The following is a 14,741-nucleotide window of genomic DNA, read 5'->3' as shown; positions in this document are numbered from 1 at the left end:
AGAAAGACAGAAAATAGGTGATAAAAGCCAGTAGAAGACATGGGAAGACAGAAATCAGGAGGGGGTTTTGTTTGGACAGGAGGAGCCAGAGGTTTGCTTGTACAGGAGGAGACATAAGTCTGAACAGGAGGAGATAGAAGTTTAGTCTGAACAGAAAGAGAAAGGGATTAGGTTTGAACAGGAGGAGACAGGGGATAGGTTTGGACAGAAGGAGACAGGGGTTTAGCTTGGACAGGAAGAGTCAAGAGGAGACAGTAGTTTAGTCTGGACAGGAGGAGGCAGCAGGAGACCAGGGTTTTGTTTGGAAGAACTGAGTGGACATCTGAGTGGAGATCAGGCTGTGATGAAGCTGCGACTCGACCTTCTGCTCCTGCTGTGCTGCTCCATCTGTCTCCAACTTCTGCAAATTCTTCATCACACTCATGCTCACACTACAGGTAAGAAGATCTTCTGAACTTCTGTGTGTGTGTGTGTGTGTGTGTGTGTGTGTGTGTGTGTTTCTACCTTTCTGTCTGTCTCTCTGTGTTTGTTCATCTGTTTGTTTAGATTTCCATATATCTATCTGTTTATTTTTATTTCTCTGTCTTATCTTTTCATATCTGTTTATGTGTATATTTATCTATCTCAGACTATCTGTATATGTAAGAGTATGTTCTTTCTGTCCCATTATTACTCCCTCTCTACATCTGTGTATCTATCTCTTACATTATATAGCATGTTGTCTGTGATATCTAAGAACATTATATTTTGTTTCCTGATAGTATACATTTAAAAGAGGAAGGAGATCTCACTCTCACAAATGCCCACTCAGGCTCACACAGAGAGAGAAAGAGAGAGAGAGAGAGAGAGAGAGAGAGAGAGAGAGAGAGAGAGAGAGAGAGAGACAGTAATGTGGAATTAAAACAGTTGTTTTGTTATAGAAGTACATTAAGTTGAGTCTTGCAGGCGTTTGGGTTCAATACTTCAGGTGGGGCCTCATTGAGGGAGAAGCTCATATTTCACTTTTATTAGCTGCTGGATTACCCATGTGTGTGTGTGTGTGTGTGTGTGTGTGTGTGTGTGTGTGTGTGTGTGTGTGTTATCATTGAGTTTCATTGGATCAAGTTAAGCCAATCTCTTAATGCTAATAAAGACACCTAATGATGCGTTTATCTGCTGACTGAAGTTTCCTTGTCCATTTTTTTACACTATTTTGTTTGTTAAGCTTTTTTCTTTTTCTTTGCTCCCTCTCTCTCTCTCTCTCTCTCTCTCTCTCTCTCTTTTTACGATGTGTTCAACTTCTACTACCTCATCCAGGAAAAATGCAATTCACTTTTATTTCCCACTTAAATGCATCCTGGTTAAAATAGTTAGTCAGAGCACTGATGCTCACGACAATGAGACAGACATTGAGAGACAGAAAGAGCCACACGGTAAGATGGAAAGAGAGTGAGAGAGGGAAATACAGAGAGAGACAAGAATTAGTCACACAGACAAAGACAGAACCAGACTGAGAAAAAGACAGAAATACATGTTACAGAGAGCAAGACAGAGAGAGAGAGAGAGAGAGAGAGAGAGAGAGAGAGAGAGAGAGAGAGAGAGGTACATTTTGATTAAAACTTTAAAACTAGGTAGAACTGAATATTTTTCATAAACAGTATAAATATGATTCTGTCAAAATTCCTTTGTTTATTACAGTTTTATAATCGATTTACTAACCATTTAGACATATTGGTGAGAGCATTTCTCATTGCTTGCACACAGAAATCAGATTTATGCATGTAGTTGTTTTTCACTGATCATATGATGCACCGATCTTCAAAACTGATCTAAACTGATGACCTTTTGTTTCCAATGAGCTGCCTTACTCTGCCGTGTATTTATTAATATGCTTATTGTGTAAATTCATAGAAATAAATTACCAAATAACAAACATGCTCACAATGTAATTGAGAAATGTGCCAAAGCAAGTGAGAAAATGTGCAATTTTGTAAGAACCCCTTGAAGAACCTTTTCCCTAAGAGAATATGCTACTTATTGTAACAGAACAGATTTTGGAGCAGAATTGTACTTTGTCATTTTTCCAAAGAATTCAGTGGTGTGCAAAAATATGCACCACATGAAAGGGGTCCAATAACTCTGTTTTTTGTGGGTAACAAGGGAAGATCAGTGGGGGATGAGAGGGGAGAAAGGGGCAGGCCTGTCATCAAGGGGGGGCATTAGGGGCAGTGCCTCAGTAAAATTCAAAGTGCATCCTTGACCTTTCAGCAGCAGTAGTTAGCTCACAGGAACAGTTATCTTTACAATGGTGACACATATCCAGAAATACATAAAAGATTATCTTCAGAAATATGAATCAGAAAATTCATATTAAATTATTACACAAAACATAACGAAACATAACTATATTTAAATTACTTAAAAACATCCCAAAACAGCATGCAAACCTTGCGTAGACCTTCTTCATTAATTATTCAAATACAACAGACAATGGCACTGCGTTCACTGTAAATTGATAAATACTATGCAACGAGTAATAAAGAATATACTAATACAAATGTTAAGAGAAAATAAACAGAGAAGTTGATCATATGAAAAAGTATTTGAATTACTGAATAGAACATGAGAGGATGGGGAAGCTGCTAAAACACAAAGTCAGGCATGAACTGAGGGTCTAAAATCTGCTGCAAGCTCATCCTCAATGTAAAAAAAGAGACGTGCAGGTTTTGTTCAGGATGTGTTTCTTCTCCTCCTCCTTAATTCCAGCATATATACACACACTCCTTATTCTCATTAATTAAATCCTCATTATCTCTATTATTATTTTATGGTAATTATTTTATTATATTATTATATTGTCTTTTACACCACATCAGTTTTAAATTCTGGATTATGATTGGTCAGAAGGTCGATCTGCTAAGATAATTATTATTGCTAGTTAATTGTGTTTTTGTAATTAAGCAGTAACCAATTAATTCTCTATTAATTACAGCCATTTCTGTAATAAATGCAACTATTTTTCTCACTTGGGTCATATGACTTTCATCAGTAGGAGTGTGTTACAGCTCACAGGATTGTGTGAACAAAATTGAACAAATTGCTGTGTGTGAAACCTAATTGTAAGGTGAAGCACAATTATTGGATTTATTTTCTGTGTGTGTGTGTTCACAGTGCTTTCTGTAAATAAGACCTGCCCCCCTTTTCTACTGCATACATGGAGAAGCTGTGTTGCTGTTGTTTTTAACAAGACTTTTTTTTATCTTCTAACCAGCTCTTTGGGAAGCCGATCCTTCATACTGGAATGAACAAGCTAAGAAAATGCTGCATGATGCACTTGAACTCCAGCCGAGGAATCACAGGGCCAAAAATATCATCCTCTTCCTTGGTGATGGTGAGTTACAGAGTATGAAGTTAGGTTAAGGGCCAGAGTTAATACAAGGAAAGGGGTTAGGTTGAGAGGAGAAGTAAGGGATTGTAAATTATAATGTCATAGCAAATGTAGTTTAATCAATCCATGAACTGGAAGCTCAAACCTCACTCTTGCTGTTTGAAAAACAAATGCCACAGTTAGGCTGGGGCTTTGTCTGGCAAGGGGCTTTTGCCCCATGAAGCCTATGCCTATCATGAATATTCCATGAATATTTCCTTTCAGCAGAAAGCGTCTGCCCAACTTAGGCATTGCCCAATATGGGGCTTTGTCTAACCAAAGAATTCTGCCCATCATAGAGCTTTTCCCAGCATGAAGCTTCATCACAAAAAGGGGCATCTATCCATCATGGGGTTTATGCCCTGCACAAGGCTTTATACATTCAAAGGCTATTGGCAACCTTGGGGGTGTTGATCATTATGGAGTTTTGACCATCAAAGGGGTCACCTACCAAATATCGGACTTTGTCTAGCCACATTCTTCTGCCCTGCCAGAGGTTTTTGCCTAGATAGGGGCTTCTGTCCATCATACAAGGGGTTTCCTGCTAATACAGGCTTCTACCTCTGTGCTTTGCCTAGCTTTGTGTCTTCTACCCAATGTGGGTGTCCAATTGGAGCTTTTGTCAAACCAGGGGATTCTGCAAAACACTGTGAACTTCTTTTTTTATTATAATCCTTATAAATACTGATTAATTATTATTATTATTATTATTATTATTATTATTATTATTATTATTATTATTGTTGTTGTTGTTGTTGTTGTTGTTGTTGTTGTTGTTCATGTGTACAAGTGTCCTCTGTTTCAGTTTCTGTATTTATATGCAAAGAAGAAGCATATAGGACCTTATATAAGGACCTTAATACTTATTATACATCACTGTCTCATTTATTTCTCACACAGGAATGGGTGTTTCCACTGTTTCAGCTGCCCGAATTCTGAGAGGACAGATGGATGGAGGATCAGGGGAGGAGACTGTCCTCGCTGTGGATACATTTCCTTACCTTGCACTGTCAAAGGTCAAAAACTTCATCATCAATCCATCATCATTGCTCCATTATCATTACTCTGTCATCACTCTATCATCATCATTATCAACATCATCATCACCACATGTCCTTCATCTTCATTATATACAGCCATCATTATCACCATCATCTACATTCAACCATCATAACTCCAACATGTCCAGCATATCATCATCATCATTTTCATTCTATCACCATTACTCTGACATCATATCATTATTATCATTATTGACATCATCATGACTCAATCATCATAATCATTTGATCATCAGCAGCAGAAACAGTATCACTCCATTATCATCATCCAAACACCATTCAATTATTATCATAATGATAATGTAGAGATGCTTATTATGGATCACCATCACTCCCTCATCATTATCATCACTCAGTCCTCACTCCATCACTCCCTCATGTAGAACCCAGTGTGTGACAGTGTTGAGGAAGACAGGTAGGAATTTTAGCTGAGCTTTTTGTCGATACCTGAATGTTCAACCTGTCTCCTCTCAATCCACAAGCATTTGACCAGACCCTCGGTCTCCACACGCTCCATCTGCATCATTAATATCACCACACACACACACACACACACACACACACAAACACACAAACACACACACAGGGCTTACTGTTGTTGTTGCTAACTGACTGCACTGTATGTATGTGTGTTTGTGTGTGTGTTTCAGCCAGTTGTTTATTTCGTATATTTGTTTTGTCTATTTTTACTGAACACAGGAAGTTCTACTTTTAACCTACAAACATGTGGATGAGGAAAAACTTCAGCATAATTTCACAACAGTTTTCCTGTTCCATCTTCCTACATTGTTTCCAGCTAAACTGAATCAGCTTTTTTTACTAAAAACATTTTATTGAGCTCTGTTTTAAATTAGCATTTTTGTGTTTGTGACATGTGCAGACTTACAGCGTGGATAAGCAGGTAGCGGACAGTGCAAGCACGGCTACAGCATACCACTGTGGTGTTAAAGCAAACTCTAAAACAGTGGGGTTAAGTGCGAGTGCCATCCCCTACGAGTGTAACACAACCTTCGGAAATGAAGTTTACTCTGTCCTGCACCGTGCTAAATTACAAGGTATGCTAACATATGCTAACCTGTTGTGGAAACAGATACATTTGAGGTGCAGGAAAGAATTGGTTCTCCTAAAGATCTTAATGTTTCTTGGTTTTGTTTGCATAATGTGTTCTGCCCTACAGTAATTTGCTAATGTTATTAATGAACTGATGGTGGTTGCCATGGTAATACAGTAATTATAGTAATTGAAATGTTGAATACATCAGCGAAAAAATAAGGATTTATAGGATGAATTTTGGGTTTTAAGTAAGGCACAGGCAAGAATACAGTTGCGTTACAGTGACTGATGGGGTTAGCATGAGAATGAGTGATCGGTGGCTAGAATGAGGAGTTTGGGACTGATTGTGAAGTTAGTGTGATCAGCAGGATTAAAGTGATTGATGGTGTTAGTTGAGGGGCAGGGGGGGGATAGGGGCAGTTGAGGGGTTAGTTAAGGAAAGGGTTTTAGAGAAATGGTTGGAGTGAGGGGAGGGATTAGTGAGGGGTGGGGTTAAAGGAAAATGGGTTAATTACATATCTGTATTACTCTAATGTTACTTTGACCGAGAATAAAACTGAAGTTCTCATAAGACACTGTTGATAATTAAATCTATTGTCAGTAACAGTAATAGAGTAGATGATGCAAAGGTCACATACATATGGGTGTTTAATCTTTATAGCTCATTAGCTACAGGAAAAATGATTATGTAGATAAGTACCAATGTGATTATACCAAAGTTATGATTCACTTTTAATGAAATACGAAGTTGAGACTTTGAGACTAATCACAGACACACACACACACACACATACACACACAAACACACATTTTCTCCTAACATTAAGTGTTTAAACCTGCCAACTAGCAGCACCACACTGTTATTTCATAATTCCTTCTACTCCACACAATAAGTGTAGCCAAAAAAAAATTGCTATGTGTCTGTGTGTGCATGTGTGAGGTCTGTGAGTATGTGCACAGTCCCTCAGGGTGGCCTGTGTGTGTATTTAAACAAGTGTGAAACATGTCCAAATATGCCCATTCAGCACTGTGTTAAGAATAACCTCACTGTGCCTGGAGCATTTTCCAGAAAACAGGAAAATGTTCTTTTACATCATGTGTTTGTTAAATGGTGTGTCCCCTTTACAGGAGCTAAAAATACTGCTTACAAGGAACCCTTTCATAAAGGGCTCCTGAAAAATGTCGTGAGCAACACAGCTTGCTGATCATCTCTGATGTCCATGTAGAATCCCTTAAAACAGAATACACCCCTAAATTCTTTGACCCCTTAATGATACTTTAGTTATCTTTCTGGGTGTTATGTAGAGCTCTATAACAATGCATCTTCCTATCAGACAGGGAAAAGATGAATTTGCCGGTCATTCATTGTTCTTTTAATGCTTTACTCTGTGTGTGTGTGTGTTGGTGTGTGTATGTGTGCGTAGGTAAATCAGTAGGCATTGTGACCACCACTCGTGTCCAACATGCATCTCCAGCAGCAGCATACGCCCACTCAGTGAGCCGCAGCTGGTACAGTGATGCTGATTTACCACCCGAAGCCCAACAAGATGGCTGTGTGGACATTTCCACTCAACTCATCACTAACACCGACATTGATGTAAGACTAATGTCACTAACCTCACTAACAATGTCATCTATACTAACGTTTAAGTAATATACAACATATGTGCTGCTTTTGTAATAAAAAATAATCAATAATGGGTAGGTGTGATGAAGCGGCATTACTGTTATCACCCAGAATTTGATTATTTTAATAATCAAAACAGCTGAATGCTCAAATCTGATTGGTCAGAAGGTGTGCATTATTTTCATACAACGCAAAGCTTTTTACTGTTGTAATATGAAGGATAGGTAAACATTAACATGGTGTGTGTGTGTGTGTGTGTGTGTGTGTGTGTGTGTGTGTGTGTGTGAAAGAGAGAGAAAGAGAGATGGTGAGGGAAGGAATACGTATCAAAGCTATACAAGCTCTTAGCTGTTTAATGAACACTTGACGTATTATAAATTGTGTATTATCATTTATAGTACATTTATAGCACATGAATAAGACATAATAGTGCTTGGTTTAGATTAATGTACCAAGAATACTGTCTAAAGACTTAGCACATAGCTAATTAAGATCCAAATTAGCTTAATAAGCTTAATACCTTAAATAGCTTAATAGCTTAAAACCATTTAGAAGATAAAGAATATAGTTATAAACATGATGTATACAGGTTACTTACTGTATTACATGTATGTTTTAAATATGAATATATGGTTAACACATATTCTACTAATTTATAATAAATACTTTGTAAGGTAATATTGTAATATTATTACTTATTAATACCAGATTTTTAGTGTTAATAAAATATTTTAATCTTTTTTCACTACTCTCTGTGTGTATCAGGTTATTCTTGGAGGTGGACGGATGTACATGACACCTAAAGGTACTCTGGATCCAGAATATCCATCTTCATCATCACGGAAAGGTGATCGTGAGGACAAGAGGAACCTGATCGAGGCATGGCTGGATCAGCGGAAGGTAAATTACACAACATGAAAGTGTAAAGTGTGTTTAGGTTATAATCAGCAGGGCCAAGAGTCAAGTCAAGAAGGTTTTATTGTAATTTCAGCTATATATAGCTGATGCAGTACATAGTGAAATGAGACAATGTTTATCCTGGACCATGGTGCTACATAGAAACACACGGAGCTAAGGGCTTAAAGTAAGTTAGTCCTAGCCACATAAACATCTGTGCAACCTGGTGCAAACAGGGCAAGACAAAAGACAGTGCAAACAAAAGATACAAAACACTACAAGACAAAACACAAAAGACATACACAAATACACAATAGCAGCACCAACCAGGCTACATACTGTATATTCTACAGTAAATGTGATAAAATACTGGAATGAACACTTAATATAATATCAGCAGTTATATGAGGTATTGTAATGAATTGTGCAAAACAGCAATTGACTAAAATGTGCAAGACGTGTTTGCAAAGATATGCAAAAACAGGGTGTAGAGGAAGTAAAACATTAAGTTGGAATCATTGAAATAAACCTTATAGCCAGTATTAAACAAAATACTTTTTGTTTAGACAAATATTATTGAGTCCAGGCCACAAACTAAAGCAATTTACTCACTCACTCATTTTCTACCGCTTATCCGAACTACCTCGGGTCACAGGGAGCCTGTGCCTATCTCAGGCGTCATCGGGCATCAAGGCAGGATACACCCTGGACGGCGTGCCAACCCATCACAGGGCACACACACACTCTCATTCTAAAGCAATTTATTGAATGATAACATTTGTATATTACCATCTTTATTAGTATTTTTAAAATTGCATTATTATTTCAGATGTTGAAAATGAACAATTTCTAAAATCATAAATTGTGCAACTACTAAACATAATGTTTCCACTGCATTTTAACATAATGTTTCTTTCTTTTTTCACTAGGACAGAAGTGCTCAGTATGTTTGGAATAAAGAGCAGTTTAATGCAGTGAATGTGAACACTACAGACTGTCTGATGGGTAATGTTATTATATTTTCATCCCCACACCATCATGTTTTGGATTGTATGTATTTATGTAGCTGTTTGTGCTGGACATTTAGTCTGATTAAATAATGAAAAGAGGTGTAATTAGCTAGCACATACAGAGTTTTCTAAGAATTCATTGCATCATTAACACATCTATAATGATTTTCAAGTTTTATGGTGAAATATTCTAGACTTTTATACAGATGAGGTGTGTCTGATATTCTGTCTTTGCTATAGCCTGGCCAGCTAATTACGAAATTCTCTGAAATGGTTGTGTCTCACAGGGCTGTTTGAACCGAAGGACATGAGGTTTGAGGTGTTCAGGAACCGGACACGGGATCCCTCCATTGTGGACATGACGGAGAAAGCCATTCAGATCCTCAAGAAAAATCCAAATGGATTTTTCCTCTTTGTGGAAGATGAGTAGTTTTATATAAAATTATTCAAAATTATTACTGTCTCCAAAATACATTGTATTTAAATGCATTGTGTAAGCAAACCAATTACTAAATATTTTGTTATTTTTGAGAGTAATTATTTTGTTGATGGCAAAACTGTCACATAAATTTAAATGTGTAAGTTTTTATGTAAGTTTAAATATACTGATTATGACTTGTTTCATTTATCTGTAAGAGGCAGGATCGATCACGGCCACCATGCTGGTATCGCTAAACTGGCGCTTACCGAGACAGTGATGTTCGACCGAGCAGTACGTCGAGCATCTCAGCTCACTGAAGAGTCAGAAACCCTCACCATTGTCACAGCAGATCACTCACACGTCTTCACATTTGGTGGGAACACACTTCGGGGAAACCCTATTTTTGGTGCGTAGTTCATTCAATGCTGATGTTCATATTTGTAAGAAAAGGAAAGTTGTTGTGATCATGTGAGTTTTTGTGATTTTTTTTGTAAGGTCTGGCACCGAAGAACGCAGATGACAGACTTCCATTTACTAGTATCCTGTATGCTAATGGCCCTGGATACATGCATGTAAATGGGACAAGAGCAAACGTGTCGACGGTGGATTACTGTAAGTTTCTGTGTGAGATGCATTTCTAACATTAACACTGTTAACTGTTAACACTTAACACTGATAGAAAAAAATACAAATAAAAACTAACAATATGGGACATCCACTGGAAAAAGAAGGTGTTATAAAATGTATATAAAACCTAGCATGAGGATCAAAACATTAGCTTAAGAGCCTGAACTCTATTTGGATGGGATTCATTTCACAGGGATATAACTGAATTTTAATTTAATTATTATCCCCAATTTTATCTAATTTTATCCAGTCCAAATCTGCCATGACGACTCTATTATGTATTTTATGGAACAAAGTCTAAATTTCAAGAGTACATACAATTAATCAATATTAATCAATATGAGCCTAGATAATCAGTCTTAGAATCATTAGTCACTCAGAAAATGTGAGGAGTATTTCAACAGAATTTAGTTTTATGAAGATTACAGTTTATGGAAGGTTGATATACACTGTATGTTGGTGATCTGGTGCTAAAGATGAGTCAAGTCTAGTCAAATAAAGAAGAATTTTTTGTTTCTTGTTTTTTGCCTATGGAACTGTCACTTAGATTGTTCACATATATATTTGTATTAAAATACTTTGCATTGTGTACGTATAAATCAATTTAAAAACAATTGCTACAGGTTAGCTACAGATTAACTTTTTCCAATATACTGAAAGCCATAATGTGATAGCAGGTTTATAGGTTTATTGCAAGTGACAAGGTACGAGATGATGGCGATAAAATCTCGGTTCATTTCTCGGTTTAACACTACATGATATCAGTTATCATAGGATCGGCCTTGGATGGAATGTAGTCTGCTTTGGGGGAGTTGTCACATAATCACATTTCAAGATTTTGGTCCAAAATTTCTGACAACTTGTTTGGTTCAAAATGGCATCATTTAAATAAAGCAATCTGAGGCCAATTCTTTTTGCAACAGTTCTTATTATGACAATTCATGCAATAACATTAGTGTCTCTCCGTATTATGTGTATTTAACTTTCCTTAAAGGTTTAATTAAAGAGTCCCTTTTTATCATGATATCTTATCACTTCTCATTAATGTATGTGTGTTATTGTAACGGGCAGCAGAGAACCCAGCTGTCATTGACTCATTGACCCAAACAGCTCAGAGTTGATAAGATTTACTGGAAGCCCTTTGTCACATCATTGTACTGTGTGACTGTACATTGTACACTCAAGTATGCATCAAGATTTGCATCAAGATCTGCATCAAGATCTGCATCAAGCTGCATCAATACAATACACACCATTAAGATATGCAATAAAAACAAAAGAATCAGTTCCAAAATCATACAAAAAACAAAATTATGGCTAGTAGAGACTATTCAAAGCTAAATGAGACTTTTTTTTTTTATAAATTACATTTTTACATAAAAATAAAAATTACTTCACCTAAATTTGTGATCCCCAGCTTTAGGTTCCAATCAACCTTGTGTAGGATAAATGGTACAGAAAATGAATGGATGTAGGGAAATGAGAAGGAATGTGTTAGAAACACCCAGTGTAGGTTCTTCTTTTAAATAAAGTGTTAACAGCTGTGTAACTAAGCAGATGGTAGATTAGAGCAGTTTGGAAAATGAATCCCATTCATATAGTACCTAAATTAAAGCTTTTATAACAAGGTTTCTAAATCACAATATTGTCATAGCAAAATTATTGTTATTTCATTATCAAGTTCTGATTGTCTTGCATAGGTGTGAGATTTATGTTAAGAGACCGGTTAGTAGTGTGTGTAACATCAATTTTGTTTTTTTCTCTGTAGTTGATGAGGAATACATGCAGCAGGCTGCTGTGCCATTAGATGCCGAGACTCATGGAGGCGAAGATGTGGCAATTTACGCTAAAGGCCCAATGGCTCATCTCCTCCATGGAGTCAAAGAGCAACATTACATCGCACATGTGATGGCATATGCCGCTTGCCTCCATCCGTACAAAGAATGCCCCCCTGAATCTAACTCAACCCCTCATCTCTCTCTTTCTCTGTCCCTCAGTTTTTCATGTGCAGTGATATGGTTCAGTTCTAGATGACGGTGTTAATCTACGCCTGTCCTCCAAGGAAGGCTATAATGCACCCTCTTCCACTTCCACTCGCTAAAGTCATTTTAGAGGTTTTACCTGCAATGAGAAGATGAGGTTGAAACTTGATTATGTGATATTCCTTCAGATCAACATGAAATACACCATAAAATACTGGTTTCAATTATACCATATGCTACCTAACAATATTAGCTGCCTAAATACAACACTGACCAAATGTTAGCCAGCTAACTAGATAGCTTAGATAATAATCCTTGCTATCTATGATGTTAAGTAAACTATCAAAATGTGTAATTAAAACCAGAAGCTAGCATGGATTTGCAAGCATGTTAGCTACACACAATCAGAGTTCTGAGCATTTGTTGAGGGCTTTATTTGAAACTCAGGGATGGATTGTAACAAATTCCCTTTTTTACATAAATATTGTTTTTGCAGTTTTACAATCATTTCAACCGCACATACATAAAGAAAATGCCTTTAAAAAGATTACTGTGTCTCTGTAATAATTGTTACTTGTTTTGTTTGTTTGAATCAATCAAATTTTCTATGGAGAACTTTTATATGCATTTTCTAAAGTAGGAGTTTTCTGTAGAATTTATATTTACAGTACTGTATAATGTACACTGAAGCAAAATTTTTAAATAAAATTTTTATCTATTTTGAATATTTCTTGGAATTTCTAGTGTGTGTGTGTGTGTGTGTGTGTGTGTGTGTGTGTGTGTGTGTGTGTGTGTGTGTGTGTGACAGTTTATCAATTGTAGCAGGACTGAGATCAGTGATTCACCCACAGCTTTGTTTAACCACTGTATACCGGGACAAGATGTGCTGTTTTGAAAATGCTCTGATTCAGTCATCTAGCCATCTTAGTTGCTCAGATCCTTACACAAGTTTTCCTGCTTCAAACACATCATCTTCAATAACTGACTAATCACATGTGTAAGTTGTTGCTTCCAAGAACCACTTTATTCCACTGGATCCAGGGTCTATCCTGGGGACATTTGTTGTATTAACTCACATTTGTTGTTTAAACTCATATGAACACAGATGGAACATGCAGAGCTCAACATAAACAGTAAACAGTAAATTCTGCTTTGATGAATTGGAATTGATGCACTGAACTAAACCATAAATTAAACCATGCAGGAATTAATTCTGCTGATGCACAGCGTACAGTTAATAGCTGGAAGAAATATGACGGGAATGTAATTTGAAGAGATAAATAAAAATCTATGAAGCAAAGTATATAAAGTAACAAAGTTCAGTTACACATGTACTTTAATACTCCTGAGCAAAGTGCAGTAATGCTATGAATATGTAAGTGCAGGTTAATATTATTATAATGGCCATGGCCACTACACACTATCGCTATCACACACTATCAGTAGCTTTCATGTTAAATATTTTGCATCATTATAAAAATCTTATTGATCTTCCTAATACATCATAAACAACTCATGTGGAATTTGTGTGTGTCTGTGTGTGTGCTATAAAACTGCAATGCACACAATTGTGCATTTATATTAGCAAAGCCTTGTGCACAAACTCTGTTGTTATTCTGAAACGCTGCTCAGTTAATCTTGAATTTCTCATATTTAAATGTACACCCTTTTATATGCCAAGGGAGTTTACCTCCACTGTTGTTACCAGTATATGTCCCCCCAAATGCTAATGCCAAGAACAAACTTTATGCAGCCATTAGCAAACAACTGACTGCTCAGCTGGAGGCTGCCTATATACAGTAGTAGCAGCTGATTTTAATCACTCAAACTTAAAGACAGTGCTCCCTAGATTTCCTGCAATACAAGAGGAAACAAGGAGCTGTTCTATACTGCAGTCATTGAATCTGTCCTGTGCACATCCATCACCATCTGGTTTGGAGCAGCACCAAAACAGGACAGAAACAGACTGCACAGCACAGTAAAAACAGCAGAAAAAATAATTGGTGCCCCCCTGCCAACTTCACAGGACTTGTACCATACAAGAACCAGAAACCGGGCCGGAAAAATCACTACTGACCCTTCACACGCTGGACACAACCTCTTTCAGCTCCTTCCTTCTGGCAGGAGCTACAGAGCTTTGATTACCAAAATTGACAGGCACAGGAAGGGTTTCTTTCCCCAGGCCCCTTATCATGCTGATTAACAACTCACCATAATTATATTCCATGCTTCATATCTGCAAGTACACATCATCCGTACAGGTTACACACTACTGCTGCTGCATATTGCACAAAAGCATAATATTGCACAATATTTTTATTTGCACTACCATGCACTTCTCACACTTTATGTACATAACTGATCAGTCATATATTCTGTATTCATATTTAATACTCATACTGTCTATATTGTATCACATCGTCTGCATTGTCTTGTAAAGTCTGTATTATCTTGTCTTGTATAGTATAGTGTTATTTATGTCTGTACTTTTGAGAGTCACAAACAGCTGGAACCAAATTCCTTGTGTGTGTCAACACACTTGGCCATTAAACCTGATTCTGATTTTGATTCTGAACAACACTTTGGACCATGTTTACACAAACATTACTGGAGCTTACACCACAAAACCCTCCCCCACCTGGGACAGTCAGACCACC

General features: G+C 37.0%; 1 protein-coding gene across 1 annotated transcript in view; it reads left to right on the top strand.

Annotated features, from left to right (window-relative positions):
- Positions 1–12,809, top strand: part of LOC132854932 (alkaline phosphatase-like) — a 12,849-nt gene extending 40 nt beyond the window's left edge. Inside the window, exons 1-11 of the mRNA XM_060883610.1 lie at positions 1–437; positions 3,251–3,370; positions 4,307–4,422; positions 5,348–5,522; positions 6,945–7,117; positions 7,913–8,047; positions 8,974–9,049; positions 9,342–9,476; positions 9,690–9,881; positions 9,971–10,087; positions 11,871–12,809. The exon at positions 1–437 is cut by the window's left edge and continues 40 nt beyond it. Coding sequence (XP_060739593.1) covers positions 344–437; positions 3,251–3,370; positions 4,307–4,422; positions 5,348–5,522; positions 6,945–7,117; positions 7,913–8,047; positions 8,974–9,049; positions 9,342–9,476; positions 9,690–9,881; positions 9,971–10,087; positions 11,871–12,136 — 1,599 coding nt within the window. The 5' untranslated portion in view covers positions 1–343 and the 3' untranslated portion in view covers positions 12,137–12,809. The remainder of the gene's footprint in view (positions 438–3,250; positions 3,371–4,306; positions 4,423–5,347; positions 5,523–6,944; positions 7,118–7,912; positions 8,048–8,973; positions 9,050–9,341; positions 9,477–9,689; positions 9,882–9,970; positions 10,088–11,870) is intronic.
- The last annotated feature ends 1,932 nt before the right edge of the window (positions 12,810–14,741 follow it).

The sequence above is a fragment of the Tachysurus vachellii genome, chromosome 1 (assembly GCF_030014155.1).
Source record: "Tachysurus vachellii isolate PV-2020 chromosome 1, HZAU_Pvac_v1, whole genome shotgun sequence".
Lineage (NCBI taxonomy): Eukaryota > Metazoa > Chordata > Actinopteri > Siluriformes > Bagridae > Tachysurus > Tachysurus vachellii.
Note: the sequence above shows the minus strand (reverse complement) of the source record. Positions and strands in the feature narration are given on the sequence as shown.